Source organism: Propithecus coquereli, unplaced genomic scaffold, assembly GCF_000956105.1.
Source record: "Propithecus coquereli isolate 6110/MARCELLA unplaced genomic scaffold, Pcoq_1.0 Scaffold390, whole genome shotgun sequence".
NCBI classification, from domain to species: domain Eukaryota; kingdom Metazoa; phylum Chordata; class Mammalia; order Primates; family Indriidae; genus Propithecus; species Propithecus coquereli.
Genome location: NW_012149619.1, coordinates 1,497,565 through 1,523,805, shown reverse-complemented (window position 1 = coordinate 1,523,805; position 26,241 = coordinate 1,497,565). Strand labels below are relative to the sequence as shown.

The 26,241-nt window shown below is 55.5% G+C and overlaps 1 protein-coding gene across 2 annotated transcripts in view; it reads right to left on the bottom strand.

Moving 5' to 3' along the window:
* PITPNM3 (PITPNM family member 3) overlaps positions 1-20,776 on the bottom strand; it is an 87,843-nt gene extending 67,067 nt beyond the window's left edge. Inside the window, exons 1-2 of one of the 2 annotated variants that reach the window (XM_012652599.1) lie at positions 20,602-20,776; positions 4,677-4,772 (exon numbers count right to left, since the gene is read on the bottom strand). In XM_012652599.1, coding sequence (XP_012508053.1) covers positions 4,677-4,772; positions 20,602-20,623 — 118 coding nt within the window. In that variant the 5' untranslated portion in view covers positions 20,624-20,776. The remainder of the gene's footprint in view (positions 1-4,676; positions 4,773-20,601) is intronic. The other variant, XM_012652600.1, reaches the window with a different exon arrangement.
* Positions 20,777-26,241: the final 5,465 nt, after the last annotated feature.

Here is a 26,241-nt window from a genome sequence, read left to right as displayed (position 1 = left end):
CAACTGGGTCGAGTCTCCTCCCTCTGCCTGTGGGGGCCATGGACCCGCAGCACTGAGCCGGCACCTCCCTGCCTCACCCTGGCCACACGGGCCTTCCCTGCTGTTGCTCAAAGACACCAAGCTCATGCCTCACATAAACGCTTTGCACTGGCTGTTCCCACTGTCCAGAATGCTCTTCCCCCAGACCAGCATGTGGCTCACTTGTCAATATTCAGCTCTCAGCTCAGGGCCACACCCTCTGGGACCCTCCTCCAGACACCCAGTCACTTTCTCACATCGCTTTATGTTATATGGGGGAGTCTCCATTTTTTAAACAGCATTACTGAGGTACAATTGACATTTATCAACTATGCATATTTAAAATGCACAGTTGGATACATTGTGACACATGTACGTGCCCGTAACACCATCACCGCAATCAAGATGGTGAACATATGCCCACCTCCCCGGCAGTTTTCTCCTGCCCTGTTTACGCCTCCTTCCCATCCCCCCCATCCCCAGGTGGCCACTAATCTGCTCCTGGCACTACACAACAGTCCGCACTTTCTAGAGGTGCATGTACATGGAACCATCCAGGACGCGCTCTGCTTCAGTCGGACTTACTTCACGTAGCAGGATTATTTTGAGATTCATCCACGTTGTTGCATATTATCAGTAGTTCATTCCTTCTTCTTGTACCACAGTTCATTTATTCACTCACTTGTTGATGTACATTTGGGGTATTTTCAGTTTGGGGCTATGATAAACAAAGTCCTAGGAACCTTCCTGGGCAAGTCTGTAGACAGACATGTGCTTTCTTTTTCTCGGGGTGATGTCCAGCAGCAGGAGGGCTGGGTCACATGGTGTTAAGCAGGATGAACTTTTTAAGCAGCTGCAACCTATTTTCCAAAATGGTCGGACCATTGTATGTTCCCAGCAGCAGAGTTTGTAAGTCCCAATTTCTCCACATCCTGGGCAGTAGTTTTAATTAGCCATTCTAATTAGCCATTCTAATTAGCCATTCTAATAGGTATGTAGGGGTATGTTATTACAGCTTTGATTTGCATTTCTCTAATGACTAATGATGCAGGGCATCTTTTCATGTGCTTATTTGCTATTCATATATCTTCTTAGGTGAAGTGTCTGTTCCTTTATGTTATTTTGTTTATGGTAATTCTCAGTATAATTTATTTGCTTGCACATGGTTGTATTTGCTCGTCTTCCCACTCCCCACCTACTGCCACTAAGCTGTAAGCTCTCTGAGGCTGGGACAGAGCCTGCTTGCTCCTCTGGGCTCCCTGCACCTGGAATAGCGCCTGGCACTTAATGAGCAGACGCTCAATGAATACTTGTTGAAAGAGTGAAAGAATGAGGCTGAATTCTAGCTCCTGCTCTGCCTCTTTGTGTGGTCCTGAAAAAATTTCCCAGGACTCAGTTTCCCAGCTTGTAAAATGGGCCAGGGATGTTTGACTCAAAGTCCTCGAGGGGCCTCCCAGCTCTGGCTTGGTCTGAGTTTGAGGACTCATCTCCTCTTGGCCACCTGGGTTTCTCCCTTACTCTGTACTTTCCAACCTCAGCAGAGCTGGGAGGTGGCCCCCAGATAGCCTTTGACTGTATGGACAGGAGAGGGAGTGGCACTTCTCTTGAATCTGGGAGCCTGGACCCCAGAGCCCGCCCCGCAGCATCCATTCAGAGGCACCAGCCGCCCCAGAGCCCCAGGCCTGCTGCCTCTGTCCACGGAGCTGGCATCCTGCCCAGGAGTTGTTATGGACCCCAAGAGTGCCATACTCCTGCCGGACTGTTCCCTAGCCCTGCCCACACCTTACATATACAACCAGAGCCCCCAGGACCTAACAGTCTCCCCTCTGTTCCCTGACCATAAGCTCTGACGACCTCTCATCCCTCCAGAAACATCTGGTGCTGGGCCAATGGGCTGGCACTGATGGCCACGAGGGAGGGAGGAAGACCCCAATGTCAGTGACAAGTCAAAGGAAAAGGCCTGACCTGGACACTAAACTCCTGGGTTCCAGCCCCTCCACTTTCACCTTGATATGTGATCTTGGGAAGTCCTTTCCATGCTCTGGCCTCGGTTTCCCCATCAGTGCATTGAGGAGGAGGAGGGCATAATGTTGCAAAGGCCTGTTCGGTGCTGACACCCAGCAATGGGGAGCCTGCCAGGTTAAATATCCATTGGTTTCTTGTTCCTCTGGCCATTTCTGTATCAGTCGGGGTGGGCAGGGGTGTGGGGGTCACAACGGGAGTTACAGGCAGAAGAGGAGGCACATTCCTAGGCACTCTCAGGGACAGAAGGATACCCAGGTGGCGATGAGGCTATGCCATGCCCAGGCAGCATGCTGGTCTCTGCAGGAAGACACAGACAGGGTCAGCTGTGGACACCCACGTGGAGGAACCACTGGACTGGACGTCCATGGTAGCCAAGGAGTTATCTGAGGGGCTCACGGGGAAACTCAGGGAGCTTCAAAGGCTCTGGTGCAGAGTGGGGCCGGAGCTGGCGCTGACTCCACAACAAGTAGAGTTGGAACCATGGGAGCAGCAGCAGGCAGGGCCCTGCCTGAGCAGAGGACAGAGGCCAAGGTCAGGTTGAGGCTCAGCCTGGGCCAGAGAACAGAGGGCAGGGAAGTGGCCCTTCAAGGGATGCTCAGAAACCGGGACACCCATGGCCTGGCCCCAGACACAGAGCACCGGCTGGGTTGAGCCGGTTCCTGGGAGAGAGAAAAAGGATGGCTTCGCTTCCCACTGCCTGGAGTCAAGGAAACACGCAGAGATCCTTGTCCAGGGCGGCTGCATGGAGCAGACAAGAAGTCAGGGGTTGGCAAACCAGAACTAAAGCGGCCCCGGCAGCTGCTGGGGTGGTCCTGTGCGTAGAGGTAGAGAGGCTCTGGGAGAGGCGAGATGGAGCGAGGCTGCGGAGACAGGAGGTCCTCTGGGCGTGCAGAGAGGTGGAAGACGGGGCAGAAGGGGACAGCCTGGGATCCGGGGAGAGTGGAGAGAAGAAAAGAAGGAGATGAGCAGAAAAAAAAGGGAAGGGAAGGCAGGGCCACCAATGAGGAGGAGCGGGAGACGCCAGTTACTGCAGAGAGAGAGGCGAGGTTAGGGAGGAGAGGACAGAGGCGGCCGAGGGGGCTGAGGGAGGAGAAGCCAGCAGGGAGATGAGCAGGAAGGATCCACAGCTCCTTGCAGGAAAAGCAGGTGCGTAGGGCCCCGAGGGATGGAGCTGACCCTCGTGCCACTCACAGACATCTCCCAGAACAAGCTGCCATCTTCAGGTGGCAACATTGAGCCCTGATGAACTGCAAAATCGTTTTAAATAAAAGTCTAAGCATCAAAATGCTGAAGCCACTGTTGTCACACTGTGAGTTAGTTGCCATGGAGAAACTCGGCCCCAGCAGCCATGTCAATCAGACACCAATGGGAGACGGGTCCCACATGGGCTGGTTCAGGGCCGGCACCAGGGAGGGGGTTCTCCACCCAGCGCCAAGACAGCTCCCCACCTCCCAGCCACGCTCCCCTGAAAGTCACCCGAACTGGATATTCTCCATTTTTGAAGGCACAGAGCTTATGGGGAAACTAAGGCTCAGAGAAAGTGAACAACCTGCCAAGGTCACAAAGCAAGTCGATGACATCCCAAGTGTCCCAGCACAGAGTCTGTTTCTTCCCAGCACGTAGTCTGTTTCTCTTTGAAGACCCCACCCTTTGAAATGCCAGGCATTTCAAAGCCAGCCCAGTCTCAGGAGTAAGTCAACATCCTACATGTGGAGACTTCCCAGAGTGGGGCCAAGCAGGCTGTGGGTACGGGGGACCCTCCTGGGCTGGGGATTGGGCCATCGGTGCTTCTACCCAACCCCGCCCACCCAGCTGAGCATGGCTGGTAAGGGTCTTCTCTCCCTGGCTGCAGATGGACTCTCCGGTGCCCCACACCTGCCTGCGTGCTCTCGCCCCTGAGCCTTTGCTCCGGCTGACCTCTCTGCCTGAAATGCCCACCCCATTTGATGCCCCTTTCTTCAATCCCAGCTTAAATGAGGCGAGCCTTGCTATGCCTTGTGGGCTAGCCACGCCACGATGCAGGGGTGATTTCCTCGGCCCCTCATCTCCCACCTGGACATCGGCAATCATCTTTCCCACACTCCTTGCATCTATGAGGCTGATCTGAAGTCACGTACAGAGTCACAGGTGCGGCCCCTGCAGCCTCACCGCTCACTCCCCTCCCCCCAGCTCACCCTTCTGCCACTTGGGCCTCCCTTCAGTTCCTGGAATGTTCCCCGGTCTTTCCTGCTTCGGGGCCATCACACCTGCTGTCTCTCTTCACCTCCAGCTCCTACCTCTCAGCTCTGCAGAGAGGATGCTAATGACATCCCTGCCCACACTACATCAGGGGCCCCCAGCATTCTCTCCTGTAACATCTGGTACTTTCTGCTTGAAGGCACCATTCCCCATTTGCAATTGTATTTTCCCAGGTCACTGTTTGCTGTCTGTCTCTCTCTGCCGTACCCCCAGGGTCTAGCGTAGTGCCTGGCATGCGTTAGGGGTGCAGCAATACTTCAAAGAGTGAATGGTGAATGCCAAGCCCCTGCTCCCAGGACACTCACAGGATGGGCACGTTTGGAGTGTAGAACTACAGAGAGGAAGGATGCTAGCGGGGCTTCTAGGAAGGGCGCCAAGCCAGGGATGTGACTCACCTCTAGCATCAAAGAATTCATCATCTGAGCTCTCCACTGAGTCGCTGAGGACATTTCGAAGGTGCCAGGGGGCACCGCCGCCCGGGGGAGGGCCACCTGCCAAAGGGAACACATCCGTTAGCCAAGCCTGAGACAGTGTCACAGTATGAGGGAGGTGACCCCAGAGACCCTGCACGTCTGCGCCCTCTCCCTTCAAAGCCTCAGACTTCATGGAGCCCTCCCTCTCCTAGGGTTTCGTTTAAGCCCAAAAAACCTCTCTGAGAAAGCTCAGCAGGGCAGGGGTGAGTGTGCCCATTGTGCACGCACTAAAACTGAGGTTGGAAGTAGTTAAGAGACTTTGCCAAGGTGACTTTGCCAGGAGATTCTGCCAAGCACTGCAACGGTCAGCACAGGGTAAGATTTGCTGTGCTAACAAATGATCTCAGCTGCTTAAAATAGCAACGGTTTATTTCTCACTCACACACAGTTTGGAAGGGGGGTCTGTTCATCATGGTCACACAAAGGCACCACCACCTTATGATGTCACCGTCTCAACATGAAACTTCAAGGTCTGCCCAGGTAGGAGAGAAGAGCACAGAAAATCACACCAAGTCTTATTAAACACTTCTGCCCAGAAATGGCACACTTCTGGTCACATTGCACTGGCCCTGGCCACCAGGCACACATGCCCTGCCCCCACAGAGACCTGGGTTCTTGTATCAGCAATGGCTCTGCCTCGGTTTCTCCATCTGTTCAATGAGAAACCTGGCAGAGACTGTCCCTTGAAACTCTTCAACTCGACAGCTATTTGAGGAGCCCACCTGGCACAATAAGGCGTCAATAAGCAAGCAAGAGGTGGGCATCCTCCCAGCCACGCCAGTTCACCACACCCTGCCACCCTGCAGCATGCCGGCACTGTCCTCTGCCCAGGTCCCAGAGCATAAACCATTCCTAAAGGGAGAGGCCAGCCCAGGTCCCCAGAGACACAGCCCTCCTGCCTGTCGCTGGCTCTGGCCTCACCCACCACACACTCCCAAAGAAACACCCAGCTTGTGCTCCATGGCTTGGAGCCCAGCAAGAAGCACACTCTGAGACTCAGAAAGGACAGAGGCTGCAGGGAGCACCAACCCAATAGTCACCTCTACGTGCAAAGCTCGGTCTGCCCCACACTCCCCATGGGGGTCTTCTAAGCTGCTGATCCCCCGTCCGCCCACAAACGGTGTGACAGGCTGGCTCAGCAATTTCCCACCCTTGGGCCCTGATTTATTGCAATGGGGCCTAAGAACCCACATGCACCATAGCTGTGTATTTCTAACGTGGATATGGGACTATTTTCTAAATGCATGTGGAGGAAGTTCTAGCTAGCACAATAAGACAAGAAAAAGAAATGACAGATATACAGACTGAAAAGGAAGAAATAAAACTGTCTTTATTCTCAGATAAAGACATGATTGTCCACATAGAAAAGAAAAACTCTATAAAATCTATTTTTAAAAAACTACTGGAACTAATAACTGAATACAGTAAGATAGCAGGATACGAGTCAACACACAGAGGTCGGTTGTATTCCTATGGGCTAACAGTGAGCAACTGAGACTTGAAAATGCAAAAACAATACTGTTTGCAATTGCACAAAAGAATAATGAGGTATAAATCAAACGTATGTGGAGATTTCTGTGATTCAAAACATGCAATTACTGAAAATTCTTCCTGAATTACATAAACTTTCTGTGTTTTCTCAATCAACAGATACTAAAGGTCTAAAAACTATGTTAGCCTATGCTGCATTAACATACTATATTAATATACAAATATCCCTTGCTATCCAGATCAACTCCACTCCTAAGATGCTAGAATTTGACTAGTCAGGAAAGTCATATCACCCTCATCTATTCAGCTCCTGAGTTTTGGGATGTCAGCAGCAAATATACTCAACAATGGAGTCATCTGAGGATTTATCCAGATCTATTCGGTTCCTGAGTCTGAACCTCTTGCAAGGGCTCAGCAAGAGGTCCTCGTGAGTGGTGGCCTCATGCATGTACCGTATACATTCCAAGAGCACAGGCAGGGACGCTGGGTAGAAAAGGAGGGGGCTGGAGGGCATCAAAGGGGGCTTCCCGTTCCCCAGGTGCTGTTGGGTGCTGGGGACACCCTGGTGAATAAAGGGGACAGGGTGGGGCTCTCACAAAGCTCACATTCTACAGGTGGAAGGGGAATGCCGACCCAGATCAGGTAAACAATAAAGACAATTTCGAGGTAAAACCTCTCCCTTCCTACCCCCACCAGGTCCTCCTTCCTCTGATGTCTCTTACAGTATAACTGCAGCCTAAAGAACAGCCAGGCTTGAGCATGTGGGTCTGTACGTCTACAGTGGGAGCATGAGGAGGGAACTAGTTTCAGTTATCAAAAGAACTTTGTCAGCTATTCTAGCTGCAAATGCTGGACCAACCTGGCATCTCTTTCTCCTCAAATTCATAGCTGACGCTCCTTTCAGATGAACCCTTTACCTTATCACTGTAGCTCTCCTTTGTGATCAAAATATATATTTGAATTTCTTTTCAAAGGCATGTTTTATCTTGTTTGCTAGTGTTTTCCTTGTTTTTGAAATGCATACCTGCATTGGGTATTTTATTTTATTTTATTTTTGAGACAGGATCTCACTCTGTCACTCAGGCTAGAGTGCAGTGGCATCATCGTAGCTTATTGCAGCCTCCAACTCCTGGGCTCAAGTGATCCTCCTGCCTCAGCCTCCCAAGTAGCTGGACTACAGGCGGGCACCACAGTGCCAGCCAGCATTGGTTTTTAAATGTATACTGTTAAGTTTGTTTAAAGGTGATACAAGATCTTCCCTCCCCTCAGGCAGAGGCTGCCCAAAACGACTTCTGGAAAGGTGTTGGGGTGGAAGAAACCTCAGTCATATATGCTTGTATTTTAAAAAGAACCTATAAAAATGTATATATTAAGCAGCAGCCATCAGCTGACTTCTGATGGGAGCTGCTCCCTTCCTCTCTCCTCCAGCATACAGATTTTTTAGCAAACAGCAAAGGTCACATTTCAAAGAAGGAACCAAGCAGTGGACAGAGTGTCTCAGGAGGGGTCAGAGGGGAAGACTTTTCTGAAAAGGTATCAGGTGAGCTGAGGTGTGAATGATGAGAAAGAGCCAGCCGTGCTTAGCGTGTGCATGCACATGCATGAGAGCTCATGCACATACATGTACTAGGGACAGGGCAGAATGTGTGGGTAAGAGTCTTCTTGGATGCAGCAAGTGCAAGGGCAAATTTGCACATGAGCTTGGCATGTCCGAGGGGCAGAGAGAAACCTACGTGGATGGAGCCAATGAGGGAAGGAGACAAGAATGAGAGGAGGCGACAGAGGAAATGGAGCTGGACCTGTAGTGGAGGGAAGCTTGCAACAAGTGAGTTTCAAGGTTCCTCCCACCGCCCAGTGTCTATCACCTGCAAACTTCAAGAAGAGGGGAATGCAGATGCCCAAGAGGGTCAGAAAGTCTCCCGGGGGAGAGGGCTGCAGGTCAGGTGGCTGAGGCCACACAGATGCCTCATAGGTGAGAGTCAGAGCAGGTGGGCATCATGACCCCAGAACGTTGAGGGCAAAGGCCCAGCAGCACAGCCTCCTTGAGGCGGGTCCCTGCTACATTTCTCTGCATTTTCTGGGTCCAGTACGTGGTCCCACGCGGAAGAGGGCCAAGAAGTGTTTGACAAACAAGCGAATGAATACAAATGATCTGCTGAGTGTGCACATGCGCCCCACAATCTGCTAGCTGCTTGCCAGATACCATCTACACATCCAGGTCTTATCCGAAGCCTTCCTACCCAAGCCCAGCGGAGTGGGTGTATTGAATCCCCTCTTACGGCTGAGGAAACTGAGGCTCAGAGATGTGAAAGCGTTTGTTCCAGGATATAAAGCTGGTAAGTGATGGAGGCAGGATTTGAACCAGATCCGACTGCAGCATTTGAGCTCAGGACCACCAGGCCAGGCTGGTCTGCAGAAGAGCTCGGGATGAGGGCCCAGTCTTCTCCTCTCTCCACCGCCTGCTCTCTTGGCCAATAACAACCCTGCCACGTGCAGCTGGCTAGCTGGGCAAGGGGCCAGAGTCCTGCCCCCGGCTCCTCACGGGGGCCTCAGCCCTGGGGGCTTAGCTGCCCCAGTTCTAGAACCATCTGCCCACCAGGTCTACAAAGTAGTGTCTGGGTACCCTCGTGTCTGTGGGAAAATCTAAATGGATGTCTCCATTCCTATATAGAGGTGTCTAGTATTACCCAAGCATCTGTCACTGTGTCTGCATGGCTGTGTGTGTGTGTGTCTACCTTCCTTGGAGAGTGTGAGCTTCCCAACCCACCACTCCCCCTGGCTAAGACTCTTGCTCAGACATACTCTTGCACGTGTGACCTCATATATTCTCTCACTCTCTTGTTCTCTTTCATTCCCTCTCTCTCCCTCCCTCCCTCCTTCACAAATGAATGTAGACTAGCTCCAGCCATGGGTGAAAATTTAGCAGACAGGTTAGAACACCATGGGCCCTGGAGCAGCACAAACCTTGGTTCAGGGCTACCACTTACTAGCCTATGACATGAAGCAAGTTAACTTCTCTGAGCCTCATTTTTCTCAACTGTAAAATGGGCATCATAGTCTTCCCTCACTGTCAGGAGATTTAAATGATATCAGACACCAAAGTGTCCAGCCCGCTGCCTGGCATTTGGGAGAGGTGACCCTTGTCAGGTCACAGGACCAAGGATTGAGGCAGGTCAAGCCCACCTGGGGGGCTTCCAGACAGCTGCCAGCAGCCCTCCCCAAGGAGCTCCTTCTGTGTCCTCCACATTTACTTAAAACCCTAAGCCAGGATTAAACAGAAGGGATGTCCCAAACCTTCCCCTTGCAATCCAGAAAGAAGCAAATGACCCTTCGTCCCATCGATGCCGGCACACCTCCAAGCTGGGCCCTGCCGTGGGAAGGGCTGCAGGAGCCACCCACTCCCTCTCGGGGCCTGTCTACCCACCTCGGATGCACATGGTGTCCTAGGCCTGGTCACGGGCCTGGGTGTCCCCAGCATGGGGATCATCAGCTCCACCCCCCACAATCCCCATCTCAGCCCTGGCTCCCAGGGATACAGGGACAGGCAGACAGGTAGACAGGCAGATAGACAGGAGCCTTCTGTGAGTGCCCTGCCCTATGCAGGGGCCTTTAGGGCAGCCCCAGCCTGAGGGCAAAATCCCCACCTGAAGGGAGATGCAGCCCTGTGCGCAGGAGCCTGTCTGAAGGGAAAGACGTTCCACGGCCAGGAAAGCCCTGGCGCGGTGAGATGAGGGATGAAGGCGTTGGCCTACTCTTCCTGGGCCAGACCTTGGGCCAGATGGTGCCTGGGAGGAAGGAGTGGGGGACAGAGATGAACTGGAACAGCCCCCGCCCTCGGGAGCACACAGGCCTACACCGCCTCACCCGTTCCATGGCAAGTGTGGACCTCGCCTCCCAGAGGCAGGGACCCCTGAAGGCTGGAGGGGCCCGGAAGCTTCCTGGAGCAGGGAGACCTGAGCTGAGCCTTAAAGGGAGGGGTGGGCAGGGTTGGCCAAGCTGAGACTGGGCAGGAGGGAGGGAGGGAGACAGGCCAAAGCAATCGAACCATTTCCAGGAGAAGCTGGATCTAGAACTTTCTCAAGAGTAGGGAGCCCGGCTCATCAGGCTAAAGGAGGGGATATGGGCATCTGTTGGCAGCCATGGCTCCGGGGGCGTGCAAATAACGCATGCAATTTCTAGACCTCCAGGGAGGAACAAGTGCCTCTGAGTGTGGCCGTGGTAGGTGCAAAGCGCTGGGTCGGCGCCTGCACCTCCTGGCCTGCTGGCCCCTGTCTGTGGCCTCAGAGTCCACGCCCAGCCCTGCCCACGGCTGCACCGAAAGCACAGCCCGGCAATGCCTGTCAGGCTCAAGCCATGAGCACCTGGGTCTCACTCCTGGCAATCAACGTGACTGAACGATTTGGGCCCTGGGACCTCCCGTGGGCAGTGAGAGCCCCCGTGGACATGTGAAGCGGAGCACACACATGACTCACGTGGCCACGCACACACACTCTTAGACTCACACTCCACTGCTGTCAGCTCTGCCCTGCGGGCTCTGGGGTCCTAATGCAGAATATGGAGTGCAGACTTCAGAGAGTCTCCCACAAACAGGCAGGTGACTCTGAAGGCCACCTCCTCCCTCCCTCCCTCCTCCTCCCTGGAGGGAACCACTGTCCCACTCCCACTCGGGCTGGTTTCAATCCCAGTCCTGCCACTTACCAAATAGTGATCTTAGTAAATGGTACTAAACCAATCTGTGCCTCAGTCTCCTCCTCTGTAAAATGGGAGTAATAATTATACTTATATAGTGTTGCAATGAGGATTAAATGAATGAATATTTGAAAAAGGTTTAGCACACTGCCTGGCACTCCATCCGTGCTATAAAAGGGTTAAATAAAATAATAAATCATGATTATCCAAGCGCTTTTCTTTGGTTCTTTCACAAGTGGAAGCGTCCAAGGGCAGGCCCTTCTCCTCCACACGAAGGCTGCAAGTGCCAGGCCCTGCCCACACTCAAGGGGCCGACCCTCTCTCCTCCGCCTCCTGAGCCATGCCTCCTCCGCCTCCACACCCGAGCTCCCTCGGTCCAGGGTCGCTCTCCTTCTAGCCTCTACTCCCACCAGCGTGGGCTCCAGCAGCATGTCCACTGGGAAGCCTTCCACACCATGTTCTTCCTCTCAAGGCCTTTGCTCCTGCAGGTCCTGACGCCTGGAATGTCCTCCATCCCCCCACCCCACCCCCAATTCCCACTCACTCCTGAAGAATCAGCTGGAAGCCTTCCTTGACCCCTGAGGCTGGGCTGCATGCCTGCCTCCTCTGTGCTCCCGTAACATCCAGTGTGTGCGTCCATCAGAACACCTACATGCAGGCCGGGCCGACATCTGCCTGCCCCGCCGGGGTGTGGGTTCCCCTAGGCAGACACCTGGTAGGAATCCAGATCCGTAGTCTCTCCCGGCAAAGGGCAGGGCACAGAGAAGGCTCTTGCTATGCTCAGTGTGGCCCAGCACAGGGCAGATCTCAGGAAGGCACCCTCTCAAAGGAGTGTCCCATCAGGCATGTCCTCAGGCTTCCTCTCTGGGTCAGGGTGTGTTTGGGGACCAGATCAGTCCAAGGCCAGCCAGCCCATACCCAGCCTTGAAGGGGCTGTGGAGCCACCCAGGGAGGGACAAGACCAGGAGAAGCTGCTTCCAGAAAAAGGCATTATTGAAAGAAACCAGTGCTGGTTGGGGGTTGGTTGCTATAGAAACATGTCCTAACTATCTCCCAAACTGCTATATGTGCCACTGATGAGCTCGTGTGCTGGGCTGTTTCAGGGGACACACCGGGAGCCCTGGAAGGGCCTATGTGCTGGGGTACACAGCATCTGGAAGACCCAGGAAGGAACCCGCCTCCAGACAGGTCCGTCGGTCCCATGTGCAGTGCACTCAAGGGTCGCAGCTGAGACTTCAGGCTGCAGAGCCATCCTGAGACCACTCAGGTCCCGAGACTAGCCACGGCCCAGCCCTTTTCCTCAACCACAGCCCTTTACACTTGGCCATAGATTGAGTCGCGGCCCTGGCCACAGACCAGGCCACAACCCCAGTCACAAACCACACCATGAATCTGACCACAGACCCAGCTACAGACTGAGCTTTGACCCAGTCACAGACCAAGCAACACGATCCGTCACAGACTGAGCCCTGATCCTGGCCACAGATGGTACCCAGCACAAGCGAGGGGTGATAGCCAATAACGTTAAGGACATTCTCACAGCTAACACTCCAATTCTGTACAGCATCGCACGCTGTCGCCTGGGATCCCCACGGCCCTCACTGCCTGTCGTCTTCACGACAGCCCAGGGAGGTCAGGAAAGAAAGGCTTATGATCCCCGTTGACAGACGGGAAAACTGCAGCTCAGAGAAGAAAACCGACTTGCCTACTGCCACACCGCCTGTTTCTGGGGGAGGGGTCGGGGGTGGGGGTCAGAGCCCCAGTCTGCAAGCAGGGCACAATTGGCCAAACCAGTTGCTTTGAAAAAGATGTGCTTTTTGAAGACCTGCTGGTATGTCATAAATATGCCATTTAAATACCCATTAATTACCTTATTTAGGAGATAATTAGTGATTAATAGCTTTGGCTATCTATTGTACTTTCATTTGCTCTGCCAATTAGGCTCCCAACAGTTCTGAGTTATTTGGAACAATTCTCCAAAGGCCCAGATGTCCCCCCATGTCCCGCCAGACTCTTGCTCCATAAGGAGGAGGCTCTCTCCTCCCTCTAAAAGGAGCTTCCGTGGCACCTGCCACCGTTCCACTGACAGGCTCTGCCACCTGCAGGCTCCTCAGGAGGGTGGCAGGGCTGGGGAAGGACGAGGGAATAGTCCAGATGACAGGACAGAGGAAGGCATTCCTTCCAATCCTCCCAGGAGCCGCTTACAGGGAGCTGAGAACAGAGGCTCAAGATCTAGGCACCAAACCAGGTGATAGGGAGGCCAGTTTGGAATCACAGATGCCTCAGAGGATGCTGGGGGCTCTTCAAAGACCGCTGCCTCACGGAGAGGGACAGTTTTTTGGTAAGGGCATCAAAGGCTACCATCAGCCTAAAGTGAACAGCAGGAGGGGGTCAGCTCCAAACCCCCCACCAGCAAGGACCGGTGTGACCCCACAGGGGCAATTGCATTCATACCACCTGCCACTCCAGGATTGCTATTGAACAAGGACGTGGCCCAGGGCTGCCTCTGCCCCCAGGCCCCTCCCTTTGGTGCCAAATCACAGTGCCAGGAATTTCCAGTCAGAGCCCCGGAGGCAGGGTGGGTAATGTTCTCACTGCTGCTCCAGATTATACTATACAAGAAGGAAACAAAACGGAGCAGGGCATAAACACCCCCCACACGCTGGGCAGTAATGGGGAGGCTGAAAATAGCTCTTTTTACCACAAGGGATGATTCCAGAGCTGCTCAGCTGGACCAGCCCCACGGGGGGCAGGCGGTAGGAGCAAGAGTAGGAGAAAGGCGAAGAGGAGGAAGCCACAGGGGCTACAGCAGGGCCAAAGGCAGTTTTGAGCAAGGAGGCTGGTAATCTGCACCAATCCAGAAAAATCCAGAAAGGGTCAAAGGTGCATGGGTGATGAGTGGCCACAGATGCTCAGAATTTCTGAAAGAGACTCCTAGAACAAGCCTTCGAGCAGCCAGCCCTGCGAGCGCACAGTCCCACATCCTGCACACCTAGGTCTCTCCCTGAGGAGGGCAGGAGTGCAGGACGTGACGTGCTCTGCAAATACCCAGAGCCGAGCAAACACAGCGTCAGCAGCAGACGGCTCAGAAGAAGCCTCTCAGATCCACCAGAACTCAGGGCCCCTCCCAGACAGAGCCCAGAGCGTTTCTATTTTTGCCTCCAACCCTTGTTTGGCATCCCGGCTAACAGACGGCTACTTCCCCTCCTTCCAGAATAACGGGTCATCTGGGAAGAGGGGCACCTCCTCTCTGGCCTCTCGTGCTCTGGGTCTGCTAATAGACAGGCGGACCCTCCCAAACAGAGCAGAAGCTCCCACCACTCCCAGGCCCCTTCCCCTGGAGGGTGGTCTCCTCCAGCCTCACCAAGACGCCTAGAGAGAGCAGCCTGACAGCCGAGAACTCTGGTTTCCAGAGGCAGAGGCAACCCCCCTCCCCGTCCCCACCAGCGCTGGCCACACAGACTACACCCCCCCGGGAGCCCTGAATTCACCCACACCATGCTGACTCCAGCCACAGACAGAGACCCAACATGCCACACCCTGCACCCATCCCCAGTCTCAGACCTACCCCTGGTCTCAGCCTGAGCAGTGGCCCCATGCATGCGTGAGCCTCACAGGTGCAACCCTGGGACAGCCTGGAGGCAGAGGCTGGAGGAGGTGGGGGCAGGAGTGAGACGCAGCTCCCACCCCTGAGCCTCGGACAGGCAGGAGGCTCCCGCCCCCTGTCCACCCTCCCCACACAAGTACCCTGTGGGGGCCGGTGGCCACACAGCTGTGCAGGCCTCCACAGGCACACGTGGGACCCTGGAGGTGGCATTTACCTCCGGAGTGACTCACTAAGGCTCCCATTCTGTTTGCAAAAGGGGGTGCAATTTAGCATTTTCTTTCTCTTTAGAAAACAAGAATTTTAAAAGACAGAGAGCGTAGAGAGATTTAAGGGAGTGGGTGGGGAGCTCAGATCCCATTTGATTTCCAAACTCATTTGTTATGCATTCTCTCCTCCCCCTCCCACCCCAGCCACCCCCCTTCCTGGGGCTCCTGGCTGCAGATCTGCTGATGGGCTGGGGCTCGGGACCCCCAAGGAGGCAAATGCTCGCCACATCCAAGTCCTCAGCACCCCAGTTATTTCCCTGTCCTCAGCCACCGTCTGGGAGGATGAGTGGAAATGAGAGTTGGGAGCAGGCGAGGCCCCATCAGGGCACAGTAAAGCCTGCAGGGAGGGAAGCCAGGAAAGAAGAAACAGAGTATGACAGCTGGAAAGAAGTTGAAGCTCGTTCTGACCCCCAGACTCTTCCTCCCTTTCCCTTTTACAGATGAGGAAACTGAGGCCCAGAGGGGGCAGTGCAAAGTCAACCAGTGCCAGAGGCAGGGCTCTGCTTTGTTAGACAATTTAACTCCTAGGAATGTTGACTCCAAGAGCAGAAGAGACCTAATTTCTAATTCCAGCTTTGCTTCTAACTTTACGTGTGATTCTAGAACTAGCCACGTAACCCTTCTGGGCCTCAGTTTTCTCATCTCTAAAATGGGAATAACATTGGCCCTACCTCAAGGAGATGCTGTCAAGCCATTGGATAGGAAAGCACATTGAGGGCTGCTATAAGAAATGAACCAGACTATTCTCAGGATGCAAACCCCTGATCCTCTTTTTTTTTTTATTTTTGAGAAAGAGTCTCAGTTCGTCACCAGGCTACAGTGCAGTACATCAGCCTAACCTCAAACTCCTGGGCTCAAGCAATCCTCCTGCCTCAGCCTCCCAAGTAGCTACAGGCGCACGACACCACACCTGCCTAATTTTTTCTATTTTTAATAGAGATGGGGTCTGGCTCTTGCTCAGGCTAGTCTTGAACTCCTGAGCTCAAGTGATCCTCCCACCTTGGCCTCCCAGAGTGCTAGGATTACAGGCGTGAGCCACTGTGCCCGGCCTAACCCCTGATCTTGTCATCCCTCAACCAAGCCTAGAATCTCAGAGAATTCCTGGAAGGCAGCTGGGTCCTACCAGGAAGTCCCCAATCCCCAAAGCCCAGGAGTTTACACTCTTTGTCCTTGAAGGAGAAACTACACAAGACCTCGGAGAAGGACCCTTTGCCTTTCTGGTCTCAGTCTTCCAACCTTTATAATGAACAGGGGGAATGGAAAATCGCCAAGCCTCTTCCAGCCACAAAACATCACAATACACTAAGATGCAGGGGAGAAAATGTCACACCTTCTGGCCAGCATGATGCAAACATGGCCCAGGCAAGGGGAAGGCGGGGAGGGTCTAGCCATGTCCTTACATTCTGCGTCCCACCACTGGACTCCCAAACACAGGTCAAGTCACAGGGGCCTCCAGTGAGGAATAAGGGGTTCCTGGCCCAGGGTCACATGCTTGAGGTAGAACCTCTGTTTGAGCTGCACCATCCTTGGCTCATGCAATGACACCATAGCCAGAACTACGAGGCAGCAAAGGGTCTCAGGCTGGGGCCTGCTGGGTCTGCTGCAGTGACAGGTAATTCCACAGGGGCTGGCGTATTTGCAGGGGAACATGAGACATGCCCAAGCTCCAGCACGGCACAAACTGCAGGGAAGTCCAGGAAAGCATTTAGGAAGCCCGGAGTCTGGACACTGGTGTCTGATTTGGCCCTGGTCTTCCTGCTAGGGACCAGAGAAGGTGAGTTTACAATCTCCTTGCAGAATGCGATGTCCTTCCCAAGATACACAGCAAAGCAATCCTGGTACCCCAGGCCTGTGAGTGTCTCAGAGTCGTGCCTCAAATCCCCTGGCACTCCCCAGTCTTAAGAATCCTAGCGCTGGTCCCTTTCCCAAGCTTCCAAATGTTCCCTCCCCTGAGAGATCCAGCCACTGGTCCCTGCCCCCGAGAGGCACAGAGCAAGGGTCCAGGAGCAGGGCTGGCTTTGGGACGCTGTGAGGGCACATGCCCACCTCTAGGAGGACCCCAAAAGGAGGCCGACTCAGCAGAGCAAGGTCTAAACTGGGGCTCTGGAAACCCAGGCTCTGCCATCTCCTTTTTCTGTGATGCTGGGCAAACACCTATCCCTCCTCAGGCCTCAGCGTCCCCTCGTTAAGGAGGGCTTTGAATAGGAGTATCTGGAAGCATCCCCTCCCAATCCGACACTGTAGGATCAGTGTTTTACTGACTTAAATTACTAGGTTTGATACACGCCAGCTCCCGGAGCGAGGCCAGCACCTGGGAGTGCAATAAACTGGTTCCTCCAGCCTGGAAGACCCAGCCCTGTGGCCTCAGCTCTGTCTCCACAAACATTCCTACCTCAGCCTCATAGGCTCCAAGACCCTCTGGGCGGCCCGCTCTGTTCCTGCCCTGCCTGGGGACCTGGGGCCTCCCCCTTGCGCTGTGCCAGGGTAGCCAGCCTGCTGGGGTGCAGAGGGAGGGCCGCAGGGAAGTGCTAAGGAAGGGAGGGGCAGCGTGGCTGGCAGGAACAAGAACAAACCCTTCCCTACAAAGGCAGCTACACCCGCCAGGCTGGCCTCTCTCCAGCTTCCCAGGAGCCCTCTTTGCAACCAGAGGGATCTGTCGAAACACCCAAATCTCCCCATGCCGCTCCCATTTCCGTGCTCTCCGGAGCTCCTTTTAGCCCTTGGCGCTCCTCTAGGAACCCTCCACCCCCCCCAGACAGATTTCTTCACCCCTGGGCACCTCCTGCCCACCCTCGCCCCCGCCCCCAGCAGCCCCCTGCATTTACACATACACCTCTTCCCTCCCCACCTCTCCGCCTTTGTTCAAGCCATTACCCTCCCCTGGAAGCCTGCCCCCTGTCACCTTTCTGCTCAAGCTCTCCTGGCCTCTAAGGCCCATCTGTTTTAAGCCGCTCACTGGCCTCCTCTGCCCCATGGGTAGCTCTCCACTGTGAATTATCACTTCCTACATAGAGCTCCTAAATCCTCCCCTTGTCCCCCACACTTGTCCTCACCTCCCTGTCACTGGCTAGATTGGGGGACCATAACCATTCCTGTCTGTGTGAATGAAATCTCTCCAGAGACTGGGAACTAGTACTAACCCATTTGGATCCACCCTCTGCACATTTATCTCATCCTTTCTGGAAACTAATTACATTTTCTCTGATACCTGGATTTTCCTGGCAACATGAAAATCCTTTCACTGCCTCCCTTCAGCTCCCGTCTGACACAGCTGGCACAGCCATGGCTAGATGCTCAGGCTGCACACTGCACAACTCCAGGGGAGCCATTCACTAGACCACAACGTGATGACCTGCGGTCAGGTTTCATAGCAGCCTTGGGGCCCAAACCTCTGTCTCTTCCCTTAGTAGGTGATCTACTGGCCAGTTTTTAGAGGGAACACCTCAGAGGTCATAGAACAGACCCCTAACTCACAGGCCAGGTTCCTACAGCCTCAACTCCCGGCCTTCCGCCTCCTTTCGTTCCAGTGTCAGCCCCCAGAGTGAAGGCCTGATCACTCCTGCCCATCTGCTGCCATCCAAGATAGATGGCACTGCATAGCCACCCTCTGTGTTACATCCCCTCCTTGCGCCTCAGTTTCCCCAGCTGTAAAGAGAGAGACTCCGGCTCCTGATCTCCAAGGGCTCCCTATTTTCTAAAGCTCACCAATTTGTTCCCCACAGATTTTGCCAGTGGGGCGAACGTGATTCCCGTATACACATTACTGTGTGGCCCTTTTCAGTTCAGTAGGTTCCAGAGCCTAAAGAAGAGAAAGGACATTTACAAAATGCGAAGGCGCCTGAAGAGCTGAGAAAGGGAGGAGTAATCAGATCTTGCAGGGTCAATCCCAAAAGACTCCTTGGGGTGGCAGCTGATTATGGGAGAGGAGCCTGGACAGTTAGACCGGCAGAGGAGGGGAACCTGTGTTGCCTGGAGGGAAAGGGCCAAGCATGAAATTGCAGCAGGAGAAACAAAATGTTAGAGCAGCACGAGGCATCGATGCTCAGAGCAGGGCCGTTTTTCCACCTGTCACTGGAACAAGTTCCCGCAGACTCTCAGTGTAGGGATCGAAGGCCCCACAGGCTGGGACTGGCACTTCCATTAGGTGAGGCGGGGTGACCTACCAGGACAGCAGTGGAGAAAAATTAGAGTCCAGCAGACCTGGCTCTGAGTCCAGGCTTTGCCCAGAACCGCTAGGCCACCCTGAGGGGACTATTTCACTGGGTATCTGTTTCCAGATGTTTTAAAAGGGGGAGAGTATCATTTCCTTCCTCCCAGGATCACTGCACAGTAAAGCGCTTAGCACACTGCCTAGGACATAGTACCAGACCAGCCGCGATTGCTAACTATTAACTGCAGTCGTGATGACAGTGCCCTGGAGGCGACCTGTGTTCATGGTGTCCAAGTGCACACACATAGCATGGCAGGTGGACAGGACACACGCCCTGCTATGAGCCCTTTGTGCGGAGTAGAAGTGGCTAAGGACCCAGCGCGAGGGAGGGGGGAGGGAGTCGAGGAGCCTTTTCCAGCCTCCTAGGTGTCATCTCATGGTGCCTCCCTCAGGAGGGGAGAAGGGAGGGGAGTGAGAAAGAGGGTGTTTAGATGTGTTCCATACTTGCTGTGTCTCACACAGCCAGCCCCACCCTGGCAGGACTCCTCGGGGACAGAATAGGGGTACCTCCCAGGCAGCTAAATCACACACTCGGTGCCTGCACAGGGAGATTGGGACCCGGCGGCGCAGGGTCCCAGGCAGCTTTAGGGCATGGGGGTGGTATTCATGCCCAGGGTGTGTACAGGTGAATTCACGTTCCTTCCACCACCGTCATGCCTGGTCCTGGGGGATGGCGTGGCACCTGCCAGCGTCACAGGTTGGGATTCTCACAAACCAGCCTCACAAGCAGCACCGCTGAGACCAGGCTTGCCGCCGCCTACTGTACGCCTGCCCTGTGGGGACAGCTTTTCCACCCGGCCTCCCCAGGCACCACCGGCCCTGTGGCAGACAGGGCCTGAGTCCCCCTGACCCCAGCGCCCAGCTGCGCGCAGATGCCGATGAATGAACGTCTGGCTGGATGAATGAACGAATGACTAATGCCCACTCCCTCAAACCACGGGCTACACCGTCTGCGCCTGGGGAGGGCAGGGCCCACCGGACCCCAGGAGGGGCCCCAACTTCAGATCTCCGCACCTGAGGCTGTGCCTCCCAGGGGCAGGTGGGGGGTTGGGGGCGGGATGGCTCAGTAGCGGGCGCAGCGCGGAGCACCCTCCTTCCTGAGAAGGAATCTGGGTCTCCTGACTGAGCTGGGGGCGGGGGCGGCGCGGTTGTCGCGTCCTGGATAGAGCGAGTGGCAGGACAAGGGGGCGCGTCCTGGTTTGCGTTGGGGGGCGTGGGATGAAGCGGCGGCCGCGGGACATCCCCTTCGGTCTCCGAGCCCCGGTCTGCCCAGGGCCTCCGGAGGGTGGGGATAGCTCCCAACAGCGGGACTGGACTGGGGCACCGCAGACCTGGCCCCTTCCAGCGGGGCCATGGAGAGGGGGACGCGGTGTCCCACGAGGTGACCAGGGTGGCAGGAAGGACGGGGACGCGGGAAGCCCCCTCTCCAGGAGCCAGGGTCCAGCCCCGCCACTGCCCCCTCCCACCCTCCCGGAACCTCCGCCCACCTGCGCGAGGGGCTCACCTGGGCCGGCGGCCCCTCCTCGGGACGCGCAGGTCCCTCCCCCCGGCCACCGGCCCTGCCCTCCCGGCGCCCGCCCTCACCTGCACGGCCCGCCTTGGCCATGTCCCGGGCGGCGGGCTCCGGCTGCGCTGCCCGCGCTCCTCGCGGCTCCCGGGCCCGGCCCCGGCCGCTGCGGCGCCTCCGGCCCGAGCGGACTCCGAGCGCCGCGCCCCGCGCCCCCGCCCCGCTCGCCTCGGCTGCCGCCACCGCAGCCGCCGCCGCCTCGCCGCTCCCTCCCGCTCCCTTAAAGGCGCCGAGCGGCGGCCGCGCCGCCCCCCCCGCGCCGCCGGGGAGGGACTGACGAAGGAAGGCGCCCAACGCCGCCCCCGCGGGCCCGCACCCCCGCCCGGGGCCGCGGCCGCGGCGCTCCAGCCCGCTCCGCTCCGGCCCGCGCGGCCACCGCAGCGCGCGGGGGGCGGCAACCGAGGGGCGACGGCGACCGAGACCGGGACCCGCGCAGAGACGCGGAGACAGCCAGAGACACTGCGGTCCAGAGATGGGGACGCGGACCGGGAGACAGGGGCGCAGAGACACGGCGCTAGAGAGAGACACTCCTAGAGCCGAAACACCAACGGGGAGAGACACAAATTCTGAGAGAGATTCAGAGGAGACTAGAGACCCGGAGACGGGCCCCGGGAGAGTGACAGAGCAAGCGGGGAGAGGAAGGAAGACAGGGACACAGGGAGGCTCCCGCGAAGCCAAGAGGGAAGTCGCTCTGGGATCAGAGACAGGAGAAGACCCCGCCATCACCCTCCACTCGATGGGTTCTGGGTCATTTCTAGGGTCTGACCCAGCCTCGGAAGAAAAGGGATTCCTGCGACTTTAAAGGAACACGGAAATCACACGCAAATCCCACCTGAGATTCGGGCTGGAGCAGGGTTTGTGGAGCCCGTGGCCTGGCAGTGAGCAGTACCTGCCTCCACTTCCCACGCCTGGGGTGCAGACATTCCATGAGCAGGCCTCCCTCGGGGTGCTGGGAGATTTGAGTTAGGACTTCTTCCTAGTGGCAGTGGGGGATCCACAGTGCAGCCCCAGCAGAGGGCAGGAGATAGTCCGGGGTTTTTTGGTGGTGCCTGGGAGGTAAAGACCCTAGTGGGAGGCCCTGGGGCACAGCAGGCCTCTCCCAAACTCAGGTAGGGCCAGGTCTGTGGGCCTAGTAGATAGATGTCTGACCAGTCTTCTGCAGCTCCCAACATGCCCCCAAACCAGCTGCCTGGCTCCCTGCCGCTGGATAGGGGTAGGGGTGGCTGTTCCTCAGCTGACTTTTCAACCTCCACTGAGCCCTCCGTGGGGAAAATGCCCTGTTTCTCTCCCAGGAATTGATAAGGCTAAAGCCCAGGTACAGTCTGCAGCCAGGCACCCACCTGCCCAGTCCCACTCCACCTGCCAGGGAAAAGGTCCACCAGAGAATTCCACCCTGGACTAGTGATAGTGCTGACTCCAAGGGTCCCATATGCTCCTCTGTGGACATGGGCACACACGGGGCTGAAGGAGGCATTTAGGCCAGCACCCCATCTGGAGCTTTGACTCCATCCACAGGTCCCTGCTAAGCAGTCCTCAGCTGGTCACGTCCATGGTCAGGGAGCTCAGCACCTCCAGCGAGAGTTCATCCATCTCTGGACAGTGCTGGCCTTGAGAATGTTCTTCCTCACTTGAGCTGACATCTGCATCCCGTACGACCCACCATGGGCCCTGCTGTGCCTTGCGATGCCTTGCCCAACAAAACCAAGGCTCCCCAGGGCCCTCTGTCCAAACTCCTATTGCGGCTTCACCTAGGGAGATCAACCATCCTGGTTCGCCAGGGACTGTCCTAGTTTTAGCACTGAAAGTCTCACCTCCCAGGAAACCCCTCATTCCCCAGAGCTTTGGACCCCAGAGCCAGGCAGCAGCACTGACTCCAGTAGACTCAGAATTTCAGAAGCTGCAAGGTCATAAATCCAGAGCCGTTCCCCAGTGCATGCCGTTGTCAGCAGCTGGGGGAGTGGGAACAGACCCCCGCAGCCCTCCCCCAGCACTGGGATGGGGTCGGGATAGAAGAGCAGAGAATATGTACTGGGCAGGCCGTATTCTCAGGGCTGTCTGTAATATGCATCCTGTCATTTAAACCCCTGGACTCCCCGAGGCATATTGTACAATCCCCCGTTCAACGTAAGGGAATGGGGTGGGGCAGCAAGGGGGGCTAAGAAAGACGGTGCTCACGGTCACACAGGAGTAGATTTCAGGCCTATGTGCTGCCCACTGTGCCCCCCCATCCTCACCCTCCCCTGCGGTGGGGGGAGCGTCAGAGGCCTGACCGCCTGGATAAGGTCCAGATTTGGCCACCTAGTCTGTGGGTGTGCGAATGGTGACAGAGGAGACAGATCACTGACTGCGGGAGAAGCAGTAACCCTGCCCCAGAGGGGACACACCTGGGCCACAGCACCTGTCCCAGCCCTTGGCTCACAGCTCAACAGGGACCACAAGCCATGTGTCTGGGCCCTGCTGCTTCCTGGCACAGCCACGCCCGTGCATGTGTGTGTGTGTGTGTGTACACATGCCTTTGTAGGCATGCATGCCTCTGTGTGTGTGTGTGCGTGTGTGTGTGTACGTGTCTTTGTAGGCATGCATGCCTCTGTGTGTGTGTGTGTGTGTGTGTGTGTGCGCATATTATTCACACACACACAGACACAGGCAAACATCTCACCCGCTGACAGAAGGTGCTCCCTAGGTGGGCAACGAGACCACTTCCCACCCTCACTTGGTCCCATCACCGCAAACCGCAAACTAGTCACCTTGGGAGGGGGTGGGCAGAGCAGTTACAGGGAAGTGTCATATTGATAGGAATTTCAGGAATTATCCCTCCAGACCATGCTCCCCAGCCCATTTCTCAGATGGGAAGACAGTGGGCCAGCCATGTCATGTGAGAACAGAGACTTCTGGGCTCAATCCATGGCTTTCCCTCTTTACACCTGCACCGCGGCCCTATCCCTGTCTGGAGACCAGCACTGTAGGTGGATCTGGAGCCCAGTGTGGAGTGTGGGGCCCTGGCCCTGGGCAGCTCCCAAAGGCACCGACTGTTACCAGCTGCCAAGGAAGTTCCGGCCCTGCCTTCAGACAGAGCAAACACATCAGGACTCAAGGCCATTAGATTAACCGGTGGGAGTTAACTTCCTGCGTCAGAAGAATTGTCCTTAATTGAAGAAAGGAATAACTAGCAATTTAGAGATGCTGACCTTGGCTGCCCAGAGGGGAGAAGAGCAGGAGCCAGCCGGCTGGGCCTCCAAGCTCACGGTGACACAAGTTACTGTGTCAGGGCTCTAGACCCAATCCCTTCTCTGAGGCCTGGTACCCAGGCCCTTCTCTCTGACCACAGTTCATCCCACTTCTGCCCCCACCGTGGCCAGCTGCTCCCAGGCCCAGGCAGACATTATAACCCAGAGAACTCGGGAAAACAAGCAGGGGCCAGACCTGTCCATGACCCTGGAGGACGTGTGCACAGATGTGGACAGACTGCAGAGCTCCAGGCAGGTGGGGAGTGGGAGCTGGCTGCAAGACGACTCCCTGACATGACAGACCCCAGGCCTGGTTATCGAGCCTGACAGATGGTGTCCAAGCACCTGGAAAGGTAAACAACAACCCCTCACAGCCGACATGGTCCAATGGCAAGGCAGTCATGCCCAGCAAAGCTCGTTTCCTTTTTGGACACAGTTACAACGTGGAGCTGGGCGCTGCCATGCCTTCTGGGGCTGGGTGCAGGCACAGCTGCTGCCCACCTCTCCGATAGTAACTTTGTGAACAGAGAGAGTCAAGAGCGAGACGGTGGCCTGGTCCAGCAACTTATCCTCGTCCACTCCTGATGGGCTAAAGCAGAAGGAGCCTCCAGCAGGACTTGGGCCACAGCAAACAATTCAGCAAAGGTGCTCACAACAGAGAACAGGATGCAGCTCGTGCAGACTGGATGGGGACTCAGCTGATGGCCTTGACAAGCTGGGGCCATGGGCAAAGCCAAGAGGATGAGACGAACATGGACAAACAAGCATAGCCATCCTTCGAGGCCCGGCGCAAACACCTTTCTCCAAAAATCTCTCCCAACGTGCCAGCTCTCAGTGTTCACTCCCACTTCTAAATTTCCAGAGCCTTTTCCTCCCTGAGTGCTGCTCCCCTGCCCATAGCACATCTCACGTCTCACCTAAGCCGCTGGAAGCACCTTCCCTTCCCCAGGTGTCTGACTCCTCACCCTTCTGCACCCTCTTCCTCCTGGTCCCCATACTTTAACGTCTCATGGCTGCGGTCCACTACCATGGGGACCACCTGTCCTCACAAAAGCAGCCCCAGACACAGTTGCTCTTCTTCGGAGCCTTCTAAAATAGCTCCGAGAGTAGCTGCTTTGTTCCTGCCATCTCCCTCCTGCCCCAGGCTGCCCCCAGTGCTGCCCAGCATCCAGGACACCGGTGGAACGTTCCCTTCCGTCCAGCGCTGCTTAGTCACCGTCTTCTTACTGGTGGCTGCGGCTTATCTAGTCTGTGCTTCTACTCCCCACCCCGAGAAGGGTCAGGACTCTGCCTGTCTTCATTCCCTCTGGAGAGGGCCTGTCCTCAGCAGTGACATTGACAATCATAGCCTCCTACCCTCAAGGCAGCTGCTATAACAAGGGCACTGGGTCACCAAGGGGTCATTCGTGATCTCCTGCAGAGGCTAGATGATTCCCTAAGGTCAACAAATGACCACTTAGGTGAACATTAGACCCCCATGTGTAAGGACCCCCACCCAAGACAGACCCCCACCCAGGAGACTAAGCCGAACGCTCTGTCTTTACATCAAAGTACATTCCTGCTGGATTCTCAAAAGGGTGGGCTGCAGAATCCAGGCAACATCCATGTGCACATATCCTCGGTGTTTCCAAAAGAGCTTGCAGAATCTGTTGAACTGGACCTCAACAGGTTTTCACTTGAGATGCTGAGACAAATTGAGGCTCAAGTCCAGATGTCATTTTATCAGTTGCTGTTTCACTTGCTTTTGCTTTACAGGGTGGAATGTGCCGGTAGAGGGATTTCGGAGACAGGGTCTGGAGAGGCTGAGAGGTAGGTCTTTCAAGGAAAGGTGGTTGGGTGGAGGCATGGAGGGATGTGGCAGCTGCTATAAGGAGAGGAATTGTGGGGAACAAGCTTAATCAGGCTGTCCAGTAGGTTCTGCTGGGCAACATATAGTAGGACCCCCTCCTCCCTGCCCATGGAAATGTCAGCAATGATTTATCTCACTCATGCAGCTTTTGCAGTTGGATGTGTGTTTTACATTTGTTTGATGTCACAACTGTTGAGATTGGCCCCGAGCAAGTCCAGTTGTCTTCAAGTTACACTTAGACCAAATAAAAATAGAAACTGGGTGCAAATCCAAAGCTCACTGCAACGTTTGCTCTTCGTGTCTGACACCCATCGGCACAGGGGGCACAGAAACAGGCAAATCCAGACGCTCTGACCTCAGCCGCGCCACTCCCCCACCCCAGCCCCACGCACAACGTTGTCTCTTTATGATAGATGCCAGAGATCAGAAAATCAAACACAGTCGTAGATGACAAGGCACCACAGAAGCAATAGATCAACTGGGGAAAAATGGCCTTGATTACCGGTGGGACAAGGGCAGGAAATCACAATCAGATTGTGTAAATAGATTATGTAATAGACGGCGGCTTTATCTGCATCTGC